The sequence below is a fragment of the Mus caroli genome, unplaced genomic scaffold (genome assembly GCF_978045245.1).
Source record: "Mus caroli unplaced genomic scaffold, Mus_caroli_1 scaffold_1, whole genome shotgun sequence".
Lineage (NCBI taxonomy): Eukaryota > Metazoa > Chordata > Mammalia > Rodentia > Muridae > Mus > Mus caroli.
This window is the reverse complement of record NW_028227256.1, coordinates 30,545,766-30,567,930: the sequence shown is the minus strand read 5'-3', so window position 1 is coordinate 30,567,930 and position 22,165 is coordinate 30,545,766. Positions and strand designations below refer to the sequence as shown.

Sequence of the window (22,165 nt, the reverse complement as noted above, 5' to 3'; positions counted from 1 at the left end):
AGCCTAGGGGGTCTCCATTCTTGCCCAGAGGGTGGGATTTTATAGCATGTTAACAGCATGATTTATTTTAGTTTCTCACAGGCTGCTGTCTGTCATTCAAAAATTGGTTTTTGAATTTCCTTGTTCCCTTCTTTGGACAGACGTTGGATTCTAGACTAGAAGTTCTCCGTTGAAGGCATGACCCTGTCTTTACTGGAAATGTAGCTTAATGTTGGTTAGAAATGAAGTGGACTTTCTCCACTGCCCTAAGCGGTTACTCTTTTCACCCGCTTCTGTTTATCCACTCAGTGCTACTTACTCTGGCCATTAAGAAGGGATTTCTGGCCAGGCTGTGAGAAGAAATACATATTTCTTAAAAAACGAGTCTGTGAGGAACAAGCTGTTCCTGTGAGAGAGCTGCCATTCAGCTGGGTGTGTATGGAAGCTTGGCTGTTGTTTGTCTTCTTCCCTGTGCAGTGGGGATAGACAAATAGCTTAGTACAGGGACTGCCTCCTGTGAGAGGGCCTTGATCCTGCCTTGGCTGTGTGGGCAGAGCTCCTCCTTCTTCTCTCCCTCTGCCTTTTCTCCCTTTACCCCGGGCCCTTCCTCCTTCCTTCTCCCCTGCCTTTTTTGTTTTTCTCCAAGAATGCTAATTGCTTTTATTTTGTCTGTAGTTGACTCTGGAGAGTTGATTTAAGAGAAAAAAAAAAACCTTAATCTTTTTTTTTTCTTTAGAGTTTTCTATTAATTTGTCCAGATGGACAGGACTAGGGTAAATTTTGTAAAATGCTAGCTTTTAAGAGGTGGAGATTAATTTAAATTATGTTTCTTTGTTTTTACTGTATATGCTATAAAATTAGATAATTAATACAGTCTAAAGAAGATAATTAATCAAAATTTAGAGGACTTTTAACTGATGAATTCTGATTCACCTTTTAAAACTAAGAAGCATTTGCCTAAATTATGTAAAATGCTAAGTAAAGGGCTTAATTTGTTAATCATCTCAGTTTTGATTAGAGGCAGATGCTGATTATCTAAGTGGACTTTTCAGAGATGACTTTCATCATTTAAAAGCAACTTGTCAAACTAATTAAGACACTAACTCAAGTATTAGCAGATACCAGTAGTTACTGTGTACTAGTTATGAGGGTAGGGCCTGGCAGGTGATTCACAAGCACTCTGCACCAAAGGCGTGGAGGGTCAAATGCCATGACAATTTCACTGGCCTCAGGCCAGGCATGGAGATGCTTGCCTGGGCACCTGGAGCCCAGGGTTCTGTCTCAGGCACCTCATCAACTGGTTGTTGTTGCTCCTGCCTCTGATTTCTAATAAGGACAGAAAGGTGGAGATGGGAGGGTCAGAAGTTCAAGGCCAGTCTGTGCTACATAATCCATTTGAGGCCAGGTGGGATACATATAAGACTATGTTGAAACTGGAGCAGAAGCAAGTGTCAAAAGAAAAAAGACTTCAACTCAACTCAACTCTCCTTCCCTTCCTTCCCCTCTTTCATTACATTTTCTGATCTTTGTTAGTTCTGTGGGGCTCTGATTTTGTTTTTTTCTGGTTTTCCTTCTGATATAAGGCAGAGCAGCACATGGAAGCAGAGGTAATCTTATGCGTGTATGTTGAAAGTGTGCACAGCAAGGGGGAGTGCAGCACACGTGTGTTCCAGGCCGTCGTCACTGGTAGCCAGATCTTCCTTTTACATAGCTAAGAGGCGGCAGGAACTGAGTTCATGTATGAGACACAGAATGCATAACGAATACATGATGTTAACTTATCAGGTCAAAGCCTTAATACAGTTTGCAAAGCATTTAGTGTCTGATACACAGGAAGCACGCAGTAAGCTATTATCCATTAACTATTGTTTTTACTGTACTGGGTTTCACATAAGATTTGTGTAAGATTGTGCATGTGTGTGCTTGCATGTGTGAGTGTAAAATGTGTGTGCCTGTGTGTGCGTGTGCCTGTGTGCATGTGTGTATAGATATGTGTGTGTAGAACATTGGATGGAATTCAGTGCGAGCTTGTCACTCGTGCTATATCTACATGACAAGGTATAAGAACTTCAGGAATGTCTCTAATAGAATTGGAAATCCTTCAGTCTTACAGTGAGAGAGTGTAGGTTTTATTTCAGCTCTTACTTCTTTGCATGTTCTGTGAGGGGGGTTAAGGGCATGTCTGGATGAATGCTAGATTAATAGTTGAACACCTGGAGTACCTTACAACTCTGGTGTTTGGAACTGGTCTCAGGGCCTTAGCTGGTATTTCTAAGTACCTCTTCCTACTGTCCATTCTATATCTCCCTCCTCCCCCATCCTCCCCCAATCATGAGCACCTTTTACAGTGGGATTTTCAGGGTACACAGGAAGGTTCACTTAAAGGCAGCTGTTTCTTGGTTCTGAGGCTATAAAGCAGGTTACAGTGGATAGGATAGGGTGGCAAGAGTGCTCTTGGTTCTTTCTCTGGCACATTAGTAATCTGGCCACAGTTCTGTGCCACATGTCTGTCAGAGTCTGTCCACCTCCACCCAGTCTCACTGTCACTCTTGGCATTGGGATATCAGGATATCTTCTCCAACCCATTATTCACTCTGAAGTGAAAATGCACATAGCTGCTTAGTCCAGTGTATGTGCGTGTGCACTGTGGAGGCCACAGGAGAGTGTTGAGTGTTCTGCTTTGTGACTCTGTATATTATTCCCTTGAGATAGGGTCTTTTACTGAACCTGGAGCTAGGTTGGTGACAGCAAGCCCAGGCAATCCCTGTCACCACTTCCTCCATCCACACCCCGATAGTGCCGGTGTCACAGGGTCACAGGGCCATCCCCTGCTTTGTTTGTGTGGGTACCAGGATCCATTGCAGGCTCTCATGCTTATACAAGAAACATTCTTACCTACTGAGCCATTTCTCCGGCCCCACTCATCTGATTTCTTAATCACCATTACTTTCAACTCTGTGGACTCTAATGAACACTGTTAGTGTTGGAAATGCTCTGCTCCTTTGATCTTAAAGATTCTTCTCTCTGTTACTTACCTGTTAACAAACGCAATGCCAGCCTGTAGAAAGTACTTAATAGAGACTGGCTTAATGATGGGATACAGAAGTGAATCAGCCACTTTCTGTTCAGTATGTGAGTTTATATGTGCACTAGCCTTGTTGCGTGTAAAAGGCCTTGATTCCTTATCCTCTGTCCCCTCTGACTCTTGCACGCTTTGCCCTCCTCTTCCTAAGGGTTCCCTGAACCCTGAGGGGAGGGATTTAATGGAAGCCTCCCATTAGGCTGAATGTCTCACGGCTTCTTACTCTGCATGGTGTCTGCCTGTGTCTCAGTATTTGTTCCCATCTGCTGCGGTAGGAAGCTTCTCTGATGGCTGAGCAAGCATTCTGATGCTATGAGAAGAGCAGAATAAGAGCAGAAGGGCATGAGGAGTCATTTTATTGCAAGGCTCCTTTAGCAGAACAGTAGTATTTGGGTTTCTCCAGGCCGTAGGCTATCTAGTCTTAAGTTCTAGGTCACTTAAGCGGTGTCAGCCACTGGTTCCATCTCACGGGTCTTAAACCAGATATTGGTTGATTACTCCCACAATATTTGTGTGACTATTGCAGTAGCTATGATCTACTTCTGAAAGAGACCTGGGATGCTACTAGGATATGTAACTAGACTGCTGAGCCTGCCCAGCCTTTTAGCCTTGCCCATCATGTGAGACACATGAACCCTTGAGCTCTTATTAGTCAAGAGCTCAGCCCCAGCAGCAGCTGGTGCCACACGAAGTAGGATTGCAAGTCTTATCCCCCACTTTTTTTTTTTTTTGAATACTTGGGACCGTCAACAAAAGTGCAATCTTCAGTAAAGTAGTTGTTACTTTAAACTGTTAAATATTGGGTTAGTTTGTTATGCAGTAGTACATAATTGAAATTGGTAGCTGAACTAGAATTTCAAGCTGCTGCTGCTTCTTTTTTTTTTTCCCCTCGAGACAGGGTTTCTCTGTGCAGCCCTGGCTGTCCTGGAACTCACTCTGTAGAACAGGCTGGCCTCGAACTCAAATCCACCTGCCTCTGCGTCCCGAGTGCTGGGATTAAAGGCGTGCGCCACCACCAGCACTGGGCTGAATTTCAAGCTTCTTAACATTGAGCTGAGAAGGAGACACTGCATCCCGAGTGTGACCCTCCCATGACTGGGAAGGGTATTATGAAATATAAGGAAAGGTTTGCTGCTCAATTCCAATGGTGTGTGAGAGGAGACAGTAACTCTGAGGAAAGGGTCCAGAAATGGAAGGTTGCTGACAAATACTTTTACCTTCTAGAAAATCAGTAGAAAGGCTGCTAAGAAAGAGTTAGCTGAGGGATGGAGAGATGGCTCAGTGGTGAAGAGCATGGACTGCTCTTTTGGTACCCAGGTTCAAGTCCCAGCACCCACATTGCAGTTCACAACCCTTGGTAACTCCAGTTCCTGGGGATCAGATGCTCTCTCCGGCTTCTTCAGACATCAGGCACGAATGTGGTGCACAGACAAACATGTAGGTAACACCCATACATATAAAAACAAAACCAAAAAATAGCCGAGAAGTTTGTAGGTTTTTAGGTTTAAAGAAGAGGTTTGCTTGGGGTTTGAAGATGTTTTTGAGGTCTTCTTTACTTCCAAAGATAGCTTTTCCTGTCGAGAGCACTGTTCAGATGGAAATCCCAGGCATGTGGGAGTGAAGGTTAGGTTTATGTGCTGGTCTTTGTTCCTGAGAACTTTCTAACTGTAAGATAGATAATTTAATGTGCATGTGTTATAGCATAGATTGTGGATTGTTCTTTCTGCTTGCTGACTATGGCTCAGTTAGGATATGGTATGGTGCATTCTTAATACGTTAAGAACATTATGCAGCCAGGCAGTGATGGTGCATGCCTTTAATCCTAGCACTCGGGAGGCAGATGCTGGCGGATTTCTGAGTTTGAGGCCAGCCTGGTCTACAGAGTGAGTTCCAGGACAGCCAGGGCTACACAGAGAAACCCTGTCTCGGAAAACCAAAAAACCAAAAAAAAAAAAAAAAAAAAAAAAAAAAAAGAACATTATGCACATGTAGCAGAGGATGGCCTTGTCAGGCATCAATGGGGGAGAAGTCCTTGGTCCTATGAAGGCTCCATAGATGCCCCAGTGTAGGGGAATCGAGGGCAGGGAGGTGGAAGTGAGTGGATGTGTGGAGGAACACCCTCATAGAAGCAGGGGAGGGGAGGATGAGATAGTGGGTTTCCAGGAGGAGGGGAAACCAGGAAAGGGGATAACATTTGAAATGTAAATAAAGAAAATATCCAATTAAAAAAAAAGAACATTGTGCGGATGCCGCTGGGCATTTAAAAACGCTTTCTTAAATAGAAAGAGAGGTAAGGGAATGAAAGCAATTCTAAGTTATTACAGACATCATGCTGGACAGACCTACATTTTCTGTGACATTTGAAGTGATTGAGAATTTTCATCTTTTTAAAGATTTTCAGCATTTACTGCTCTGCACTAGTTCTTGAGTTGAGGTCTTGATCATCAGGTAACTACTAAGCTTATATATAAACTGTTATATTAATTATATTACCTATAGATGTATATACTATTATATATGTAGCTATATATGTGACTATATATATATAAAACCATTAAACTATTGAAGTTATATAGAAAATAGAACTGAAAATGCATGTACAAACCTGCTGCTGACCATTGTTGGGGAGTTGGACTGCAGGCTGTAAGTCATCATAACTAATTCCTTTACTATATAGAGACTACCCATAAGTTCTGTGACTCTAGAGAGCGTCGACTAATACAAAACCCAACCCACTTTCTTCTGTCTCGGGAAGCAGAGCAAGTGGCGCTTCTGTACTGGCAGGCACTGCGGCCAATCTTGTGACAGTCTGCTTAAGGACAGGAGAGTCATGGTGAGTGTAGATGCTTCCAGGCCATTTGAGTCTCCTGCTCAGCTTTCTGGATTCCTTGAGCTGCATCTCTTTTGGGTGTTAGTGATCTTTGTGGAGATGCAAAACAAAACAAACGCATGTAGCGTTAATTCTGTTTTAGTCCTATTCCTTTGGGAGACTGAGGCAGGAGCTGCAAGTTCAGGGTTAGCCTGCACTATATAGGGAGGTCAGTGGTAGCCTGGACTACATAATAGGGCCCTGTCTCAAAAAACAAAAAAAGTTTTTTTCTTCAAGGAGCTATTATTTCTACAAAATACAAATGTAATTCCTACTTTTCATTTGTAAATCAAAGCTAACATCTATAGCCTGGGAAGAGTAACTAAGGAGCAAGTGACTGAGAGCTTAGAAGGAGCCCAGCGCCAGGGTAACTGTGCTCATGGACCTGGAAGGCTGTAGTTCAGCACTGCTCTTTGATTCTGTGGATTTGGGACATGGCATGACTCCACGTTAGGTCAGTAGGACAGGACTTAGAGGGGGAAGGCATCGTCTCGAGGTATAAGTAAAATAATCTTGATAAGTTATAGGAATGTTAGCTGATCTGGGAGATCACAATAGTATCGTGCAGCTATACACTCCAGACTCAAGGCTGATGTTTCCTGATGTGAGGAGCAGGAGGGCAGAGGACTGATGTGGACAGGGCAGTTTCTCCTGTCACCTTCTGCAATTAGAGGGCTTGGAACAGGAAGCTGTATTGTTTCTGAGTGGCTTTGTATTTAAATCTGTCCTACAAATGTCAATAAAGCACTTGAGTGTTGAGTGACTGTCGCTGGGGATGAGCTGTAGTTCAGGACAGGGTGTAGCCAAGGGGAGGAGGGTGCTGGTGGACTGCGAAGTGTAAGTGTGTGTGAGTGAGGCATGTATGGTTAAGAAGGCCAAGTTCTGGCTGGAGAGATGGCTTGGATCCGAATTCTGTCTCCAGTTTCCATGTTGGGAGGCTCAAAATGCTAGCTCACAACTGCCAGTTCTGGGTGAATCTGGGGGTATACCTCTGACCTCTGGGGGTAACCACACATAGGAACAGACATACATTACATAATTAAAAATAATAGAAGAAATTAAAAGAAGAATGTTAATTTCATGGTAGGTCTCCATTGTGAACACCCTTAGAGGTTTTAAATGGACAGGAGCTGTCAGATTGGGTTAGTTGGCGGCTGTTCGGCAGCCATCAGACCCTTCCCTTCTGGCGGGCTGCTTTGAGAGTTGTTGGCAGTTATCCTGGCTGGTTTGAACAAACACAGTGGCTCTGAGGGGCTTCCTTCTCACTGCAAGGACACTGCAGCCATGGCCAGTGCAGAGTCCTCATCTGAAGCCTTGCTGCAGCCATGACCACTTCAGATACCTTGCACCAGCTTTGAGGGACCCCATTCTGTGCAAGACAAGGCTCAGTGAGGTCCAGGCTCTCTCCCAGAAAGGAAAGGAGCACCGTTCCAGTGACTCAGCACAATGCTGTGATGGATGGCGCTGGAAGTGTTTGCCTGTGTCGCTGTGGACATGGGCCCGGGCTTGCCATGTCCCTTTCCTGCCACATGTGCCCCTCTTCTGCCTATATAAGAAAGCTATTTTATATTACATATGAGTCCTGCAGAGTGAGTCTAGGAGATGGTGTGTGTTATAGAAAATCCATACTAACATGCATATATAGAATGGGAGACTGGAAATACTATTTTTAGGAAACAGGATAAAGTAATTTGGTGCTAGAATGTCAGATCTGGTCTGTGAGTTATGAAAGAAGAAAAGGTGTTTCTGTGTGCTGGGTTAATCTGGAGTGTAGCATTGCTCTGGCAGAAAGGAGGCAGAATTCTGACAGACTGCACGCCATCCATCACCTTCAAATGTTGGATAACTGGGTGAGGCGTTAGAGTGTTGAATTCAGTCAGCAGACGGACGCCATTGTCAGGACAGTAGAACTGGTTTCTACTATCCTCAGTGCCGACATCTCTTAGAGCAGATACTCTCTTCCCTTTGCCCAGGTTCAAGGCAACGCTAGTGTTCTGTCCATTTAAACTTGAAAACAGTGGAGACGTACATTTCATAATTCCTAACTTACTAAAATGAACTGACAGAGATTTGATTTATTGTAGTTGGGAAGAGCAAACGATGACAGACTGGTTTATTTTTCCTGATCTTATTTTCTGGAGATCTTTTATTTCATTTTCTATTTTCTGAAATCAGTATGGCTGCAGCAGTGATCTCCGTTGACAACACTTCCCACCTCTCTCTCTCCCTTGATACTTGGAGTGATATTCTTTACTCTCCGATTACTGGTGGCTTTGGATGACTTCAGATAACGTGCTTTTCATTAATCAGAGTTTGGCTGTCTCTTGTCCAAGAAACTTGAAGATGACCAAGCTGCTCAATAGTGTAAAGATATAGAATCGAGTAAAGTTGAACAGCTGTCTACTGGGCTGTGTTGTAAAAATGGGGAAAGAAATTACTTTCTCTTGTTTTTTTTGGGAAAACATTTGCCAGTTGGAGCCTCAAAGAAGATTGAGTTTGGAAGGTTTTTAATTGTGCACCAAAAGGTTATTGCAGAAGATAACATAAGGGAGCGCCATAAAGAAGAAAATTAGAAACTCAGTAACAGAAAACTGTGTAGAGACACAGGCATCCTGCCAGGCGGCTGAGAGCTCAGAATAAATAGCTTGGAATTAAAGACACAGTTACAGATTTCAAAGACTTGATTCACTTAGTTTATTAGAGAATCTGTGGGAATCAACTTCTAGTGACTTGTAAAGCATGCTATCTTCCATTAAAGTTTTGTCTTAAAATATTCACTGATTATTAAGTTGAATGATGTAAGATCAGAGGGTTTGTTAATAGTTCATATTAAACTATTGAAATAAAAATAGGATAAAATGAATTATAATATGCAGTTTAGGCTCTCAACTTCTGATTATTGTAGTTAAATAAGTATTTTCCAAACAGGATAAAGTGTGGGTGTGGATGCAGGCAGGGGATCGACAAAGAATGTGAATGGGTCCCTGAGAGGTGGTCCAGTGGTTAAGGGCACTTGTTGCTCTTTCACAAGACCCAGACTTGATTCCCAGCACCCCAACATGGCACGTACAACCATCTATAATTACATTTCCAGCGGATCAGGTGCCCTCTGTGGCCTATACATAATGCAGGTGAAACACTCATGCACATCAAGTAATATAATAGATCAACCTAAAAGAGTGTAGGTGGTCTCTTATCCTTTGATCTACTCACGTATTGAAGAGCCCGGGTGGTTATGTAAACAACTCATTAGTAACGCAAAAGCACGTGCTTTCCCATCATGGAAAATTAACAGGGAAATACAAGTGCTTGTCTTTCCACAGATGTGCAGTCCAGGCATTCTCAAGCTTTGTAGTGTGAAGGATATCTTTAGGCTTTAGTACTGTGCCTTGGTTTAGTATGGGGAGGGGGGTGGAGGAAATGGCCTTTTTCAGAAACCATGGAAACAGATGGTACTCTTTATTGGAGGAGGCCCTGTGCAGAGTACTGTATGGACATACTGCTGTCTTCGTCCTCCACGTCTGCTCTCAGGAAGTGGGCTGTCTTTGATTTTTATTGAATGTCTGTGGATATTTTCCCTGCATGTCTGTCAGTGCCACCTGAGTGCCTGGTGCCAGTGGGAGCCACAAAAGGACTTGTGGAGCTGGAGTCACAGAGAGTTGTGAGCCTCCATGGGGGCGCTGGGAATCAGACTTGGGTCTTGTGGAAGAACAGTCAGCTCTTAAGCGTGGAGCCATCTCCCTTGCCCCACTCTGTTAAAGCTCCTTGTAGGACTTGTTTGATTCAAACATCTTCGGGTTTAGGAGAATTCTCTTTTAGATGATTCTGCTTTGGTTTTACTAGGCTTCTTAAGTGATGTAGCTGGTGTCTTGTGGAGAGCGTGGCTAGGTGTCTGTCGGCCATCATTGGGTTAGACCCTCGGTCTTTTGCCTGCCTGGGGTGCCAATGTGTTACCGATCTTCTTAGTTTCTTATCTTGTTCTCCGGCTTTTATTTTCTTCTTTGTTCTCACTAGCAGCGGTTCTCTGAATTACAGATGGTTTCTTATGAGTTGTCATCTTTTATTTTGACACTTCCCTAGTCTGTTTTGTTTATCCTGCTGTCAATGAGATTTTAATTTTGATTGTTGTGATTTATAGTTTTGTATTTGGGAGGCGGGGTGGGTGGTGGTGGTTGGGAATTAGACCTAAGATCTTGATCACGGTACATACTGGGTATACACTCTACCACTGAGCAATATATGAACCGCCTTTAGGGTTTACTTTTAAATTTATTTTTATTTATTATCCAAAATGTTTATTGGGATTATTTCTTACACATCCAAGTCAGCTGCCTCCAAGTGCTCTTGCTGGTTAAGTTTTGTCAACTTGACATGAATCTATAAGGCAACCCTTATTTGAGAAAAGGCATCCATTAGGTTGGCAAGGGTGTGAGAGCTTAAGGGTGGGAGAGCCTGTGTCATTGTGGTGGAGCCACCCTGGACAGATGATCCTGGCCTGTATAGAAAGCAGGCTGTGCAGCCATGATAAACAAGGCAGTAAGCTGCGCCCTCTGGGGTCCCTGCCTCCACTTCTGCCTCTTTCTGCCCGAGCTCCTTCCTTGGCTTCCTTTGATAGTGGATTATGAGCTGTAAACCAAATAAACCCTTTTCTCCCCAACTTGCTTTTGCAGAATGTTTTATAGAGCAACAGACGGCAAACTAGACAAACTCGTGGGCGCAAGAGCTTGCTCCCAGTCTCCTTTCTCACAGGGACCCAGCCCACTGTTTCCTCCCTCCTCCCCAACATATGGGGTCCAGCCTCTATCAGGAGCCATTACTGGGCAGAGAAAGAGCGCTGTTAAGATTTGAAACAGGTTAAAGCAAATACCTTCTTGAATTGGTATTATAAGGTTAATGGAAGTTATATTGCTTTAATTATTTCACTGCCCACGTGTCCATTAGGAGAACTTGTGAAGGAATACTTCCGTTTAAATGTGCTCCTATTTATTTTTACATTGACCCAGTCATGGCTTCAGAATATTTAACTTATTTCATGGGTATCTTTCCTAATTACTCATCTTTTGTCTGCATTTCTATCAATTCAGTTTTATTTTTCTACGAGTCGCTGTGCTCTCAGTCACCTCTGATGTACTTTCCAGTCAGGACAGCTGAATAGGTTATTTATCTGAGTTTTTACTTCTTTTTGCATGAATTAATGGTTTTTTCCCCCACCCTGAATTAATGGTTTTATGTTTTGATGAATTATATGCTGTTCATAATCTTCCATTGATAATTTTTGGTCTTTTGGTATTTCATTACCTAGCATCCTTCTCTTCTCTCTTGTTCTATATTTTTTCTGAATTTCTTAGATTCAATTCTGTCGTCTGAAGTAGTTTATGTGTTTTAGTCAGGAAACATTTTGTCATGTATTGTAATAAAAACTAAGAATATAACAAATAGAATACACTTAGGTTCATGTTTTAGTCAAAATTCACGAGTGTGAGTTTCTATACTGTAGTATAAAGATGTTGCAATACTCTGTGCTGAGGCATATGGCTAAATAGAGGCATAGACTAAGCGTATACTGCTTGAGGATCTGTGGGGAAGTTTGCTGAGATACTATGTCAGACGTATACAACTCTTCCGGTAGAAACACACTGTGTGGAAGGGGGTTTCAGAAATAGTCTATGTAAAGTCACAGAGGGGAGAGTTGTGCTGTGCCAGAGGAAGTTCAGGGAAGCTGATTAACAGAGGGTGCAATAAAGAAAAGTCAAACCAAGGAGGATTCAAAGACAGCCTGTGCCACAGTAGGGCGTGTGGGGAGGGTCCGCTGTAAGAGTAGAAAGTGGATTGGGAAGATGTCTGCGAGCGTGGCTGCAGGAGGCTTACCTGTGCTGGAGAAGTGGAGTGCGCATGTGTCAGATGTCTTCCTAGTCATCATGTGACATCAGTCATTCTGAGCAGTGGCAGGGAGGTGTATGGCACGGTGTTGACAAGGTTTGGATTTGCATGGTGCCTGCCCAGGGGAGGGGAGGCAGGCTTGCTGCCTTCAAGGCATTAAATGTTGTAGAGCTGTGATCCAAAGAGGAGGAGGTCCTGACTTGGTAGAGGGGCTATGTAGGTTAGTATGTGCTCGGGCAGTGTCTTTGAGCAATGAAGAGGAAGAGGAGCATTTAGAAAAGAGGGCTGGCTGTGTGATCGGGGCTGGTGGAGGACAGATGGAAATCGGTGTTCCGGAGTGAGGTCAGTGAGAAAGTGAGGTGGACAGGTGAAAGCAGAGCGGGTTAAATGGGAATTACTATAGGAGTTGGGGGAGAGTGGAGAGGCACCGAGGCAAGGGTAATATAGTAGAAGATTCAATGGGAACTTCAGTGTATAACCCCAGTCTCCATACTTAGCTTCCTGGTTGGCATAGAACGGCTTAAATATTGTATTCTAGTCCATTTTCTTATAGGATTAGATCCTTTTATATTCAACTCCCCCTTTTCTTTTGTAATATACTTTTAATTTTCGTTTTAGGAATGAGTAAATTTTATTTTCTATTTATTTATTTATTTGTTTGTTTGTTTGTTTTTTGAGACAGGGTTTCTCTGTATAGCCCTGGCTGTACAGGTGTAAAAGTCAGAGGACAACTTTCAGGGGTCACTTGTCTCTTTTTACCATGTGGGTCCTAGGGATTGAACTCTGGTCACCAGGCTTGGTGGCAGATGCCTTTACCTGCTGAGCCATCTTGCTGGCCCTTGAGTCAGCTAGGCTTTCTTCATCCTGCTATCTAGAAGAGTCTAGATAGCCCCTTTGTTGCGCACTGCCTTGTTATTCATGCATTATACTTCATGTATTTCTGTATCCATGGCATATTTGTAGGCTGAAGAGCGGTTCAGACATGATTTGGAGAGAGGTGGAGACAGTTACAAATACATTAGCTGCTTAGAGGCGGCTTCTAAATTTGATGCCCCACATGGGCTTGTTAGGCTCTGGGTCCTCAGGGTGGGCTGGGTAAAGCATATCCTTCTCTAGGCAGTGTGTTGCTGCCTGGGTGCCTTGCACAGTGGTGGTCTGTGTTTCCCCGCAGAGCTGTTGTGATTTAAATATAGGCGGTGCCTTAGTGTGTTCTGCTCAGTATGTCTCTGTACTGCATGTGTGCAGTGGTGTGCAGAGGACGGAGGGCAGAGCCCCCCGGAACTAGAGGTGAGCTGCTGTGGGAGTTCTGGGAACTCAGTACGGGCCCTGTAAGATCAGCAAGTGCTAGTAACTCCTGGGCCCTCTCTCCATTGTGACTGTTTAAAATCTTTACCTGGATGGTTTCTGAACTGAAGTGGAGTAGGTTCCTGGGGAGAAGTCACCTCATGCCGCTGGGCTCCCCTATTCCGTTCCCACCCAGCCTACGTGGCTTTCTCATCTCCTTGGGATCCTGTCCCCGCTGTTCAGGAATCTATATGCTTCTCTCCCGTTCTCTACAGAGCTGGAGGGAATCCCCCAGCCTAGCAGAGCTTTTGTTCCTCCTGTGAGTGCTGGCGGCCATCCCTTTTCCTCTCACAGATGACTGCTGCTTTCAGACTTCCGTGCTAGTGGAGTCCACTCTTCTTTGCCTTTGCTAATGGTAAAGTACAGTCAGTTTAGGAAGCCATCCTTTGCTTCTGTGTTTCTGTGAGCGCTGAGTCTCAGTCCCGGGAACTGCTGGAGGAATGCTGCAGGGCGGGCGGAGAGGAATGTGTTCCTCACAGATCTAGTCAGACTGTGAGGGCTGACTTGTGTCTGGTCCTGCTCTTACTTTGGCATGCTTAGGAAACTTAAGATTTCTAGTACAAGTTAATCCTTGCTATGCAGCGCTGGCTGGCCTGTGATTTCGATGTAGCCCAGGTGTTCTTGAATTCATGGACTTCTTCCTCAGCTCTGGTGCCACTATTGCCTCACTGTTATTATTGTTACATAACTATTATTACATTATATGTAATTGTTACCTAATAATATCGTTGCATAATTATTACACATAATAATTATGATATATAAGAATAGCATAATAGTCATTATTATTTTTTAAAGAAGTTTGTTTTTGTATAGAAGGAAATTTGTGCTTTAATAAAAAATTAATATTTTTAATTGTAAATTTTGGAACAGTCCATACTCTGCTAAGAAGGAAAAAAGAGTAATAATGTAACAGTAACAATGTAACAGTAACAATGTAATTGATCTTTACATTGACCAGCTTGGCTGTATTGCAGATCCATCAGCATACTTACTACAAATGTTAAATTATCATCCACCTTCTAATTTTAATGTTTTAAATAATTATAAGGGGCTGGAGAGATGGCTCAGAAGCTAAGAGCACTGACTGGTCTTCCAGAGGTTCTGAGTTCAAATCCCAGCAACCACATCATGGTTCACAACCGCCCGTAATGAAATCTGATGCCCTCTTCTGGTGTGTCTGAAGTCAGCGACAGTGTACTTAAGATATAATAAATAAATATATTTAAAAAAAATTATAAATGACAACCTGTGAGGGATGCGCCACAACATCCTACAAACTCGAGTTAGCACAAGAACTTAGTGATAATTATTTCCTTTCTTACTTTATGATTTTGTGTGTTTGTGATTTTCTAATTAAAATATCCCAAATATATGACTGTCTTTTGTACATTTAAATGAAAACATAATTCAACTGAAAATAGAAGTGCTTAATATTTACTTTAGCTTGATGAGTACTGGTAATAATTGCTATATTGAAGCTGCAAAAACAAAACAAAGCAACTCATAACAATACAAAACAAAAACTACCCCCCAACCCTCAAAATAGCAAAACAAAACCAAAAACTTGAGGACCAAAAACATAAGCTTAAAATAATACCCATTTTGTTTATCTCCGTTTGGAAGTTTAGGTTGCTTGGGGTTATTTATTTATTTATTTATTATTCACTTTACATCCTGTTCTCTGCCTCCATATGCTTCTTATGATCCTTTTATTCCCCTTGTAAGTAAGATTCAAGCTTCTTTGCTTGTGCCTTCCTTCTTGTTTAACTTCTTTGAGTGTGTAGCATGGGTATCCTGTATTTTATGACTGATACGCACTTATTGATGAGTATATACCATGCATGCCCTTTTGGGTCTGGGTTACCTCACTCAGGATAATATTCTCAAGTTCCATCCATTTGCCTGCAAAATTCATGATGTCTTGGTTTTTAATAGCGGAATAGCATCCCATTGTATAGACATACCATATTTTCTTTATCCATTCTTCAGTTGAGGGACATCTAGGTTGTTTCTAGTTTGGCTCTTACAAATAAAGCTGCTATGAACATAGTTGAGCAAGTGTCTTTGTGGGATGGTGGAGCATCTGTTGGGTATATGCCCAGGAGTGGTGTAGCTGGGCCTTGAGGTAGAACTAGTCCCAGTTCTCTGAGAGTCATCCCACAGGGGCTCAGGCCTTGTGTGCTCCTTTAACCGTCTCCTTTCTCACGTTGCACCACACTGCCTCTGTTCTTTCTGCTTCAGGCATCCCAGCTGATGTCTCTGTAGGAAATGCTTTTGCCTTGGGTTTTCTGACAATGACTTGGCATTCAAGTGTCTGCTTGGCATTGCTCCAGAGCAGCTTTAGTTGCTCACCGGAAAGGCCTCTTTCTCAGGAATGGAAGGCTGGGTCCTCAGGACCCTAAGAGCCCGGTTCTCTCTCAGTACCCCAAGTTTTCAGACCTTGTCATTTTGTTTCCATCTTGGACTGTTACTGGGTGGCGTCTTAGTTGTACTTCTCACAAGCAGGTTCTGTTGTTTCCCACTGGGTCTATCTCTTGTGGGGTGACTTAGTGTTAGGTGCAGAGTAGATCTTCTGTTTTAAAAGGAATGGGTGACTTCGGAAAAAAGAAAAAGCCAGATGAGATGATATTTTCAGGAATTCATAAGTTTCCTTTTAGGTAAGAGGATTCCTGGGATATGATTTTTAGACTAGTGATGTGTAGAGCAAAAAATCGCTGTTGGAGAAATGCTGAAGAAAATTCACATCAGGTTTAAAGGGCTGTGTGGTACTGGGGATGGTAAAGTGCTCCGCTGTGCTCCAGATCCTCATCGCTGTATCCACAGATAAATGTAGGCCTCACCCCGTATCCGAGAAGCTTCCTTTTGCAGCAGGAGATTGCTACAGAAGCCACACTAGTCAAATGGAGAGAGCAACTCACTGTGAGGTGCCCAGCTCCAAATGACACTGTGTACAATACTGTCGGCTGGCCTGCTTCTACCCTGACTCCAGACCGTGCACCCTGGGCTGGGCTGGAAGGAGCGAAGCTTAGCCAAGCCAGTGGGTTACATAGGAACTCAGAGTGAGTGCAGGAGAAACAGCCTTCCCTGGAGACTTCAGCGAAACAACTCTCTTTCATTGCGGGTAACAAGGGCTGTATAAATCTGTAAGAAAGATTAAATAACTTCCTTTTTCTTGGGAGTGTAGCTTTTAGAGAAAGGAAGTCGTATTACATTCTTTAATCACTTAACGTTCTTGAGTTCATTTTTAATTGCATCTGGGTTTTGTTTCTAAGGCACTCGTCTGTTCAGACAAGTAAAGTCTCTTGTAATCAAAGCCTTGATTCTTGAGGCCTCAGAACAGTGATGTGCACTTCCCTTGATTCTCCCTGTAAGTGGTTACAACCTGATGTTTTGCTCACATACTAACATTCGAAATTAGGAAATAGAAGCTACTGTACTACAGTGGGAGAACTCTTAGTGGCTGATGTGTTTAGAAGCACTGATGTGTTAAGACAAGAGCTTTCATATGTGTGTGTGTGTGTGTGTGTGTGTGTGTGTGTTTAGTGATACTGACACCAGTTTCTTTGCTACTGTAACAAGACACTGTAAAAAGCAGGTTGATGCTCTTGCCTGTAACTTTAGTTTGGCAAATTATTTTGGTGTAAAACAGTACATCTAAGCAATTGCTACTATTAATGGTAGGGAACTTCAACATGCATGTTAAAATTTCAATAAATCTGAGAAATTCGGATTTAAATTGGCTATTCACTCTTGGTCAATGCCTGTAGTACCAAGTATGAGTTCCCTCCTATGTAGTAGGCCTTACATCCAGGCAGAAAGCCTGTGGTGACCTCTTTAACAATTATGCCACAGTTGCACCATGGATGTATTTTTCTTAGTCTGATCTTTACTGTAGCTCCTGGAATTTGCAGTAAATGGATGGAACTGGAACAAATTATACAGAGTGAGATGATAACCCAGATACACAGGGACATGTCTTTCAGATTTGTAGTTTAACTTTGTAGAAACAGGCAAGAGGAGAGGAGCCATTGCAGAGGGGCAGAGGAGAGAAAACTCCAGGAAATTTGTTATAGGACACAGGATATGAATAGGAGTGGACACGATAGTGAGGGGAAGAGAGAGTGCAAGACAGACGGTGGCCATGAGTGGAGAGAACTAACAAGAAGGACTGTTTCGGGCTGGAGAGATGGCTCACCGGTTAAGAGCACCGACTGCTCTTCCAAAGGTCCCAAGTTCAAATCCCAGAAACCACATGGTGGCTCACAACCATCCATAATGAGATCTGCTGCCCTCTTCTGGGGTGTCTGAAGACAGCTACAGTGTACTTACATAAAATAAATAAGTTTTTAAAAAAAAAAAAAAAAAGAAGGACTGTTTCTAACAGCTGAGTAAGATTCTGTTAACATTTCATATTTCCATCGTCCATCTGGTTGATGGGCATCCGCTGTTTCCATCTCTGTTATGAGCAGAGCAGGAATGGGTTTGTGTCTCTGGTAGGATATGGAGTCCCTCAGGCATATGATCTGGGAGTGTCATAGCTGGATCACATTACAGTTCCATTTCTACCTTTCTGAGCCACCTCTATAGTTTGTAATCCTGCCGGCAGTGAGTAAGGTTCCCACATCCAAGTCACTGCCACCGTCTGTTATAACTCCGGCACTGAGTGAGGCCGGCCTGGGTCACCCAGCAGGCCCCACTAGCAAACAAACCAAATCAGTTTCAAGACCAGTGTCTGTCGCTTCACTCATGACCATGGCCGCTCGCACCTTCCTGTTTGAGGTGTGAGCCACTGTCTGTGCTTTCGGAGGATAGTGATGAGGATTTCATATGATTGATGTGCATCATTTCTGTACCTTATGGTTTTAGGTGTTTGCCTGCATGTGTGTCTGTGCACCATGTGTATGTAGTGCCTGTGGAGGCCGGACTAGGATGTCAGATCTCCTGGAACTGGAGATTGGAAAATTGTCAGCCCCTATATGGGTGTTAGGAAATGAACCCAGGTCCCTTGGAGGAGCCACCAGTGTGCTTAACTGCTAAACCATCTCTCCAGCCCCATCTTCTTTTTTGTATAGGAGTTTAGAATGTTTATCCAGTCAGGGCTGTCAGTCTTCTCATGAGGACATAATCACTGCAAGATAATAAAATGTTAGTTGTTCCTTGAAAAAGTAATGTTAAGTTTCAAGTATTGTATGCGACTGAAACCTGAGAAATAAGCTAAGCGTCCTTGACTTTAGTAGAGACTTTAGTAAATTAGCATAACTCTTTTATTTGGTTAGTGCTCACATTTAGTCTTTAGAGACTTGATTTTTTTTTTTTTTTAAAGTTAGGATCTCTCTGTGTAGCTCAGGTTGGCCTTGAACTCATATGAAGGTTCTCAGCCTCCAAAATTCTGAGTAATAGGCCTCACTGTACCTGCCTTTCCTTGAGGTGATAGGCCTCACTGTGCCTTGCTTTCCCTGAGGTAATAGGCCTCACTGTGCCTGGCTTTCCCTGAGGTGATAGGCCTCACTGTGCCTGGCTCTACCCTGAGGTGATAGGCCTCACTGTGCCTGGCTCTACCCTGAGGTGATAGGCCTCACTGTTCCTGACTTTCCCTGAGGTGATAGGCCTCACTGTGCCTGGCTCTACCCTGAGGTGATAGGCCTCACTGTTCCTGACTTTCCCTGAGGTGATAGGCCTCACTGTGCCTGGCTTTCCCTGAGGTAATAGGCCTCACTGTGCCTGGCTTTCCCTGAGGTGATAGGCCTCACTGTTCCTGACTTTCCCTGAGGTGATAGGCCTCACTGTGCCTGGCTTTCCCTGAGGTAATAGGCCTCACTGTGCCTGGCTTTCCCTGAGGTGATAGGCCTCACTGTTCCTGACTTTCCCTGAGGTGATAGGCCTCACTGTGCCTGGCTTTACCCTGAGGTGATAGGCCTCACTGTGCCTGACTTTCCCTGAGGTGATAGGCCTCACTGTGCCTGGCTTTACCCTGAGGTGATAGGCCTCACTGTGCCTGGCTTTACCCTGAGGTGATAGGCCTCACTGTGCCTGGCTTTCCCTCTGTTGCACTGTTCCATGTAGCCCAAGCTGATCTTAAATTCATTCTATTGATAATAGTGACCTTAAACTTCTGATCCTCTTCCCCCGCCCCCCCCCCCCTCCCGCCTCCCCGTGCTGGCATATAAGTATGCCTCCATGCCCCATGTAGTGCTAGGAACTGAATGCCGTCACACTAACTAGTAAGTTGGTAGTAAGCAATCTACCAAATGAGCTACCTCTACAGGGCCTTTGCTACTGTTTCTTTTTGTTTTGTTTTGAACAAATATCTTCAAATATTGTCAGAAAAAAAAAAAAAAACCCTTGAAGAATATTAAAGTTTGTTCCACATTTTGCCATCCTTAGGGGTAGGAATGATTTAACAATCATTGGAAACGACGGGATAATCAATGTATTAGTGTGTTTTTATAAACGTGTGGAACGTTCTCTACAGTGGGTAAATGCTTCATTGAAACCGAAGAAATTGAATTTCCATGTAAACTGTGTTCTGTTGTAGATCAGTGACGAGGAGAAGACCCTTCGGGAACAGGATATCGTGGCATCCTCTCCAAGCCTAAGTGGGATCAAGTTGGAGTCAGAGTCAGTTTATAAGGTATATATCACCACAGCTGCTTCCTGGTGTGAACACATCTGTTGTCACACCAAGTGCTGGGCTGTGCTACACACTGATATTCTCCTCACTCTGATGGGCTTCTGATCTGTCCCAGTTCATCCTGTTGAAGAAAAGCCTTCTGGCATTGCTGAAGCTCCTGGATATGATGGGGGGCCTCCTTTTTTCTCGCCACTGTGGCTCTAATAGTCTTTAAGTGGTGCTTTTCCAGAAACTTCCTTGGCTGTTCATAGGCCCTTAACCATGCCTTGGCTCATGGCTTTGTGTGGTCTCATTGCATATGGGCTCTGACACCATAAGCCTACGTGCTTTCCTGTGGGAAGGCATTCCTGAACCTTAGTATATGGGGCTGGTGTTTGGCTTATACCGCACGTTTCCCACTGCTGGACATCACAGCATCTGTTTCCACTGCTTGGGCATTTTTGTTTGCACTGTGGCCACCACAGTAAACTAGAGGCCTGGATGAGGGAGGTTCATTAGCTTCTGTGTTTCTTCCCTTCCCAGGTTTGCAGACTGGGCCTCTGAGGTTCAGAGGAATTTATCTCACTCACTAAATCATAAGCTGGTAGCAGACTAGAGCAGGTCCTGGACTTGAGCTGTAGTTTGCTTCCAAATGCTGTTCTGCTCCTGCCTGCATTGTGCTGACCCTTCTTCCTCGTGCCTCTGCTGTGCCTTGTGAGCTACCTGTTGGACGTTGTAGCTCTCATGGCTCCCTGGGCAGCTGTTGGATGTTCCACAGGTGTTTTGTTCTGTTCTGTCCTTAAATACATTATGGGCCCTTTGGGGATATCAGCTATGCTGCACTGCAGTCTACAGTCATGGGCAGCAGTATGGTTGTCAAAGCCTTCTAGTTAAAGACCTGTGATCTCAGGCTGGAGACATGCCTCACGTTATGAGCTCACGTTGCTCTACCAGAGGATCCTCGTTCGGTTTCCAGAAATCAGTTGCCTGTAAGTCCAGCTCCTGGGGCTCTAAGCCAGGGTCCTAACATGTGCTCCGACCCCCACACAGACACACACATAGAGACGTAATGTAAAAGGACAACAAAACAGAAAGCATTTAAGTGGCCCCCGGCCCGTGTGAGGTGTCAGCTACACCAAACCGCAGGCGTGTGCATTTTCACCGCTGCCTGGGACACTTAAGGGAAGTGTTCGCCTTAAGTTTTTGCTTCATTTTAAAAATAATGAAAAAAGAATTTTCCAGAAGGATGATTTTCACAGCCAAGACCACATTATGTTTATGGTGGGAGAATTCATAGTACTTAATCTTTGTTTCATTTTATAACAGATCCTTACATTCTTACACCAGAGTTTAAGAGCAAAACTGAAGGGTCGTCGTTTCCAGTTCTCAGCGCTGAGGGCAGATATTCATGCGTGCTTCTCCAGGGGAGGGAGGAGCAGAAGCCTAGAGAAACAGATTTACAAGTAGCTTTGATTACAAGTGACTTGGATTTGTGGGTACTGTTTTGAAAATAAGAGTTAGGACAGCACTGTTTGGCACAGTTGTCAGTCTGTCAGGAGGTAAAATGCATGCCAAAGATTCTGAAGCAGAAGTTTGACATTTTGGCGCTTACAATTCAGAAATATGTAGGTTACAACTAGAAAGAAAACATCCTGTCTGGGCTCTTTATTACTGTTACTGCCTTTTGGACCATGGGCTCTAGTACATCTATTTTTATGCTGTTAATTTTTCCTAATGCTAGTCCTTTGGTTGTAAGGAATAAATTTCTCTCTTTTTTTGGAGCTGCTGGGACTAATGGGTTTTGTTTGAAGATGTAGGGTCTCCTCACAACAGTTACTGACCTATTTCCCTGTTTTACTTGGATCCCAGGTCCCCTTTGCTGATGCTCTGGACCTGTTCAGAGGAAGGAAAGTCTACTTGGAAGATGGCTTTGCTTACGTGCCACTTAAGGACATCGTGGCCATTATCTTGAACGAGTTTAGAGCCACGCTGTCTAAGGCTTTGGCAGTAAGTGCTTTCTCTTATTTCCTCATTTGATATCATTATAAATCCCTGGTGATTTTGTTTTGTGCTCTTTTACAGAGTAAGTTAATATTTTCATAGTGACATTTTAGATTGCCTCTGGTGTTATGTTAATTGCAGAATCCCTAGTGTTTTATATGTTAGTCTCCATACTTGGTTTTGTTATGGCTTCTTCTAGTAGCACTAATGGTTAACTAATGGTTAGCTAATGGTTAGCTAGCTGATTATGTCAGTGGCCTCTCTGGGTTACTCAGCAAATGGGTTTTGCTTAGAGATGGACATTGTATGTGGCCCTTAGAACCTTTGTGGCCTTTGGTGGAAGTGACCCCCTAGATTTCTGTTGTAAATTGCTGTTTTTTATCAGCAGAGGGCATTG

General features: G+C 43.6%; 1 protein-coding gene across 4 annotated transcripts in view; it reads left to right on the top strand.

Moving 5' to 3' along the window:
* The window catches only part of Prim2 (DNA primase subunit 2), a 288,766-nt gene that overhangs the window by 77,837 nt on the left and 188,764 nt on the right, over positions 1-22,165 (top strand). For all 4 annotated transcript variants that reach the window (XM_085836111.1, XM_021161843.3, XM_021161852.3 and 1 more), the window contains exons 6-7: positions 19,693-19,788; positions 21,637-21,774. In XM_085836111.1, the coding sequence (XP_085692237.1) occupies positions 19,693-19,788; positions 21,637-21,774 (234 nt within the window). The remainder of the gene's footprint in view (positions 1-19,692; positions 19,789-21,636; positions 21,775-22,165) is intronic.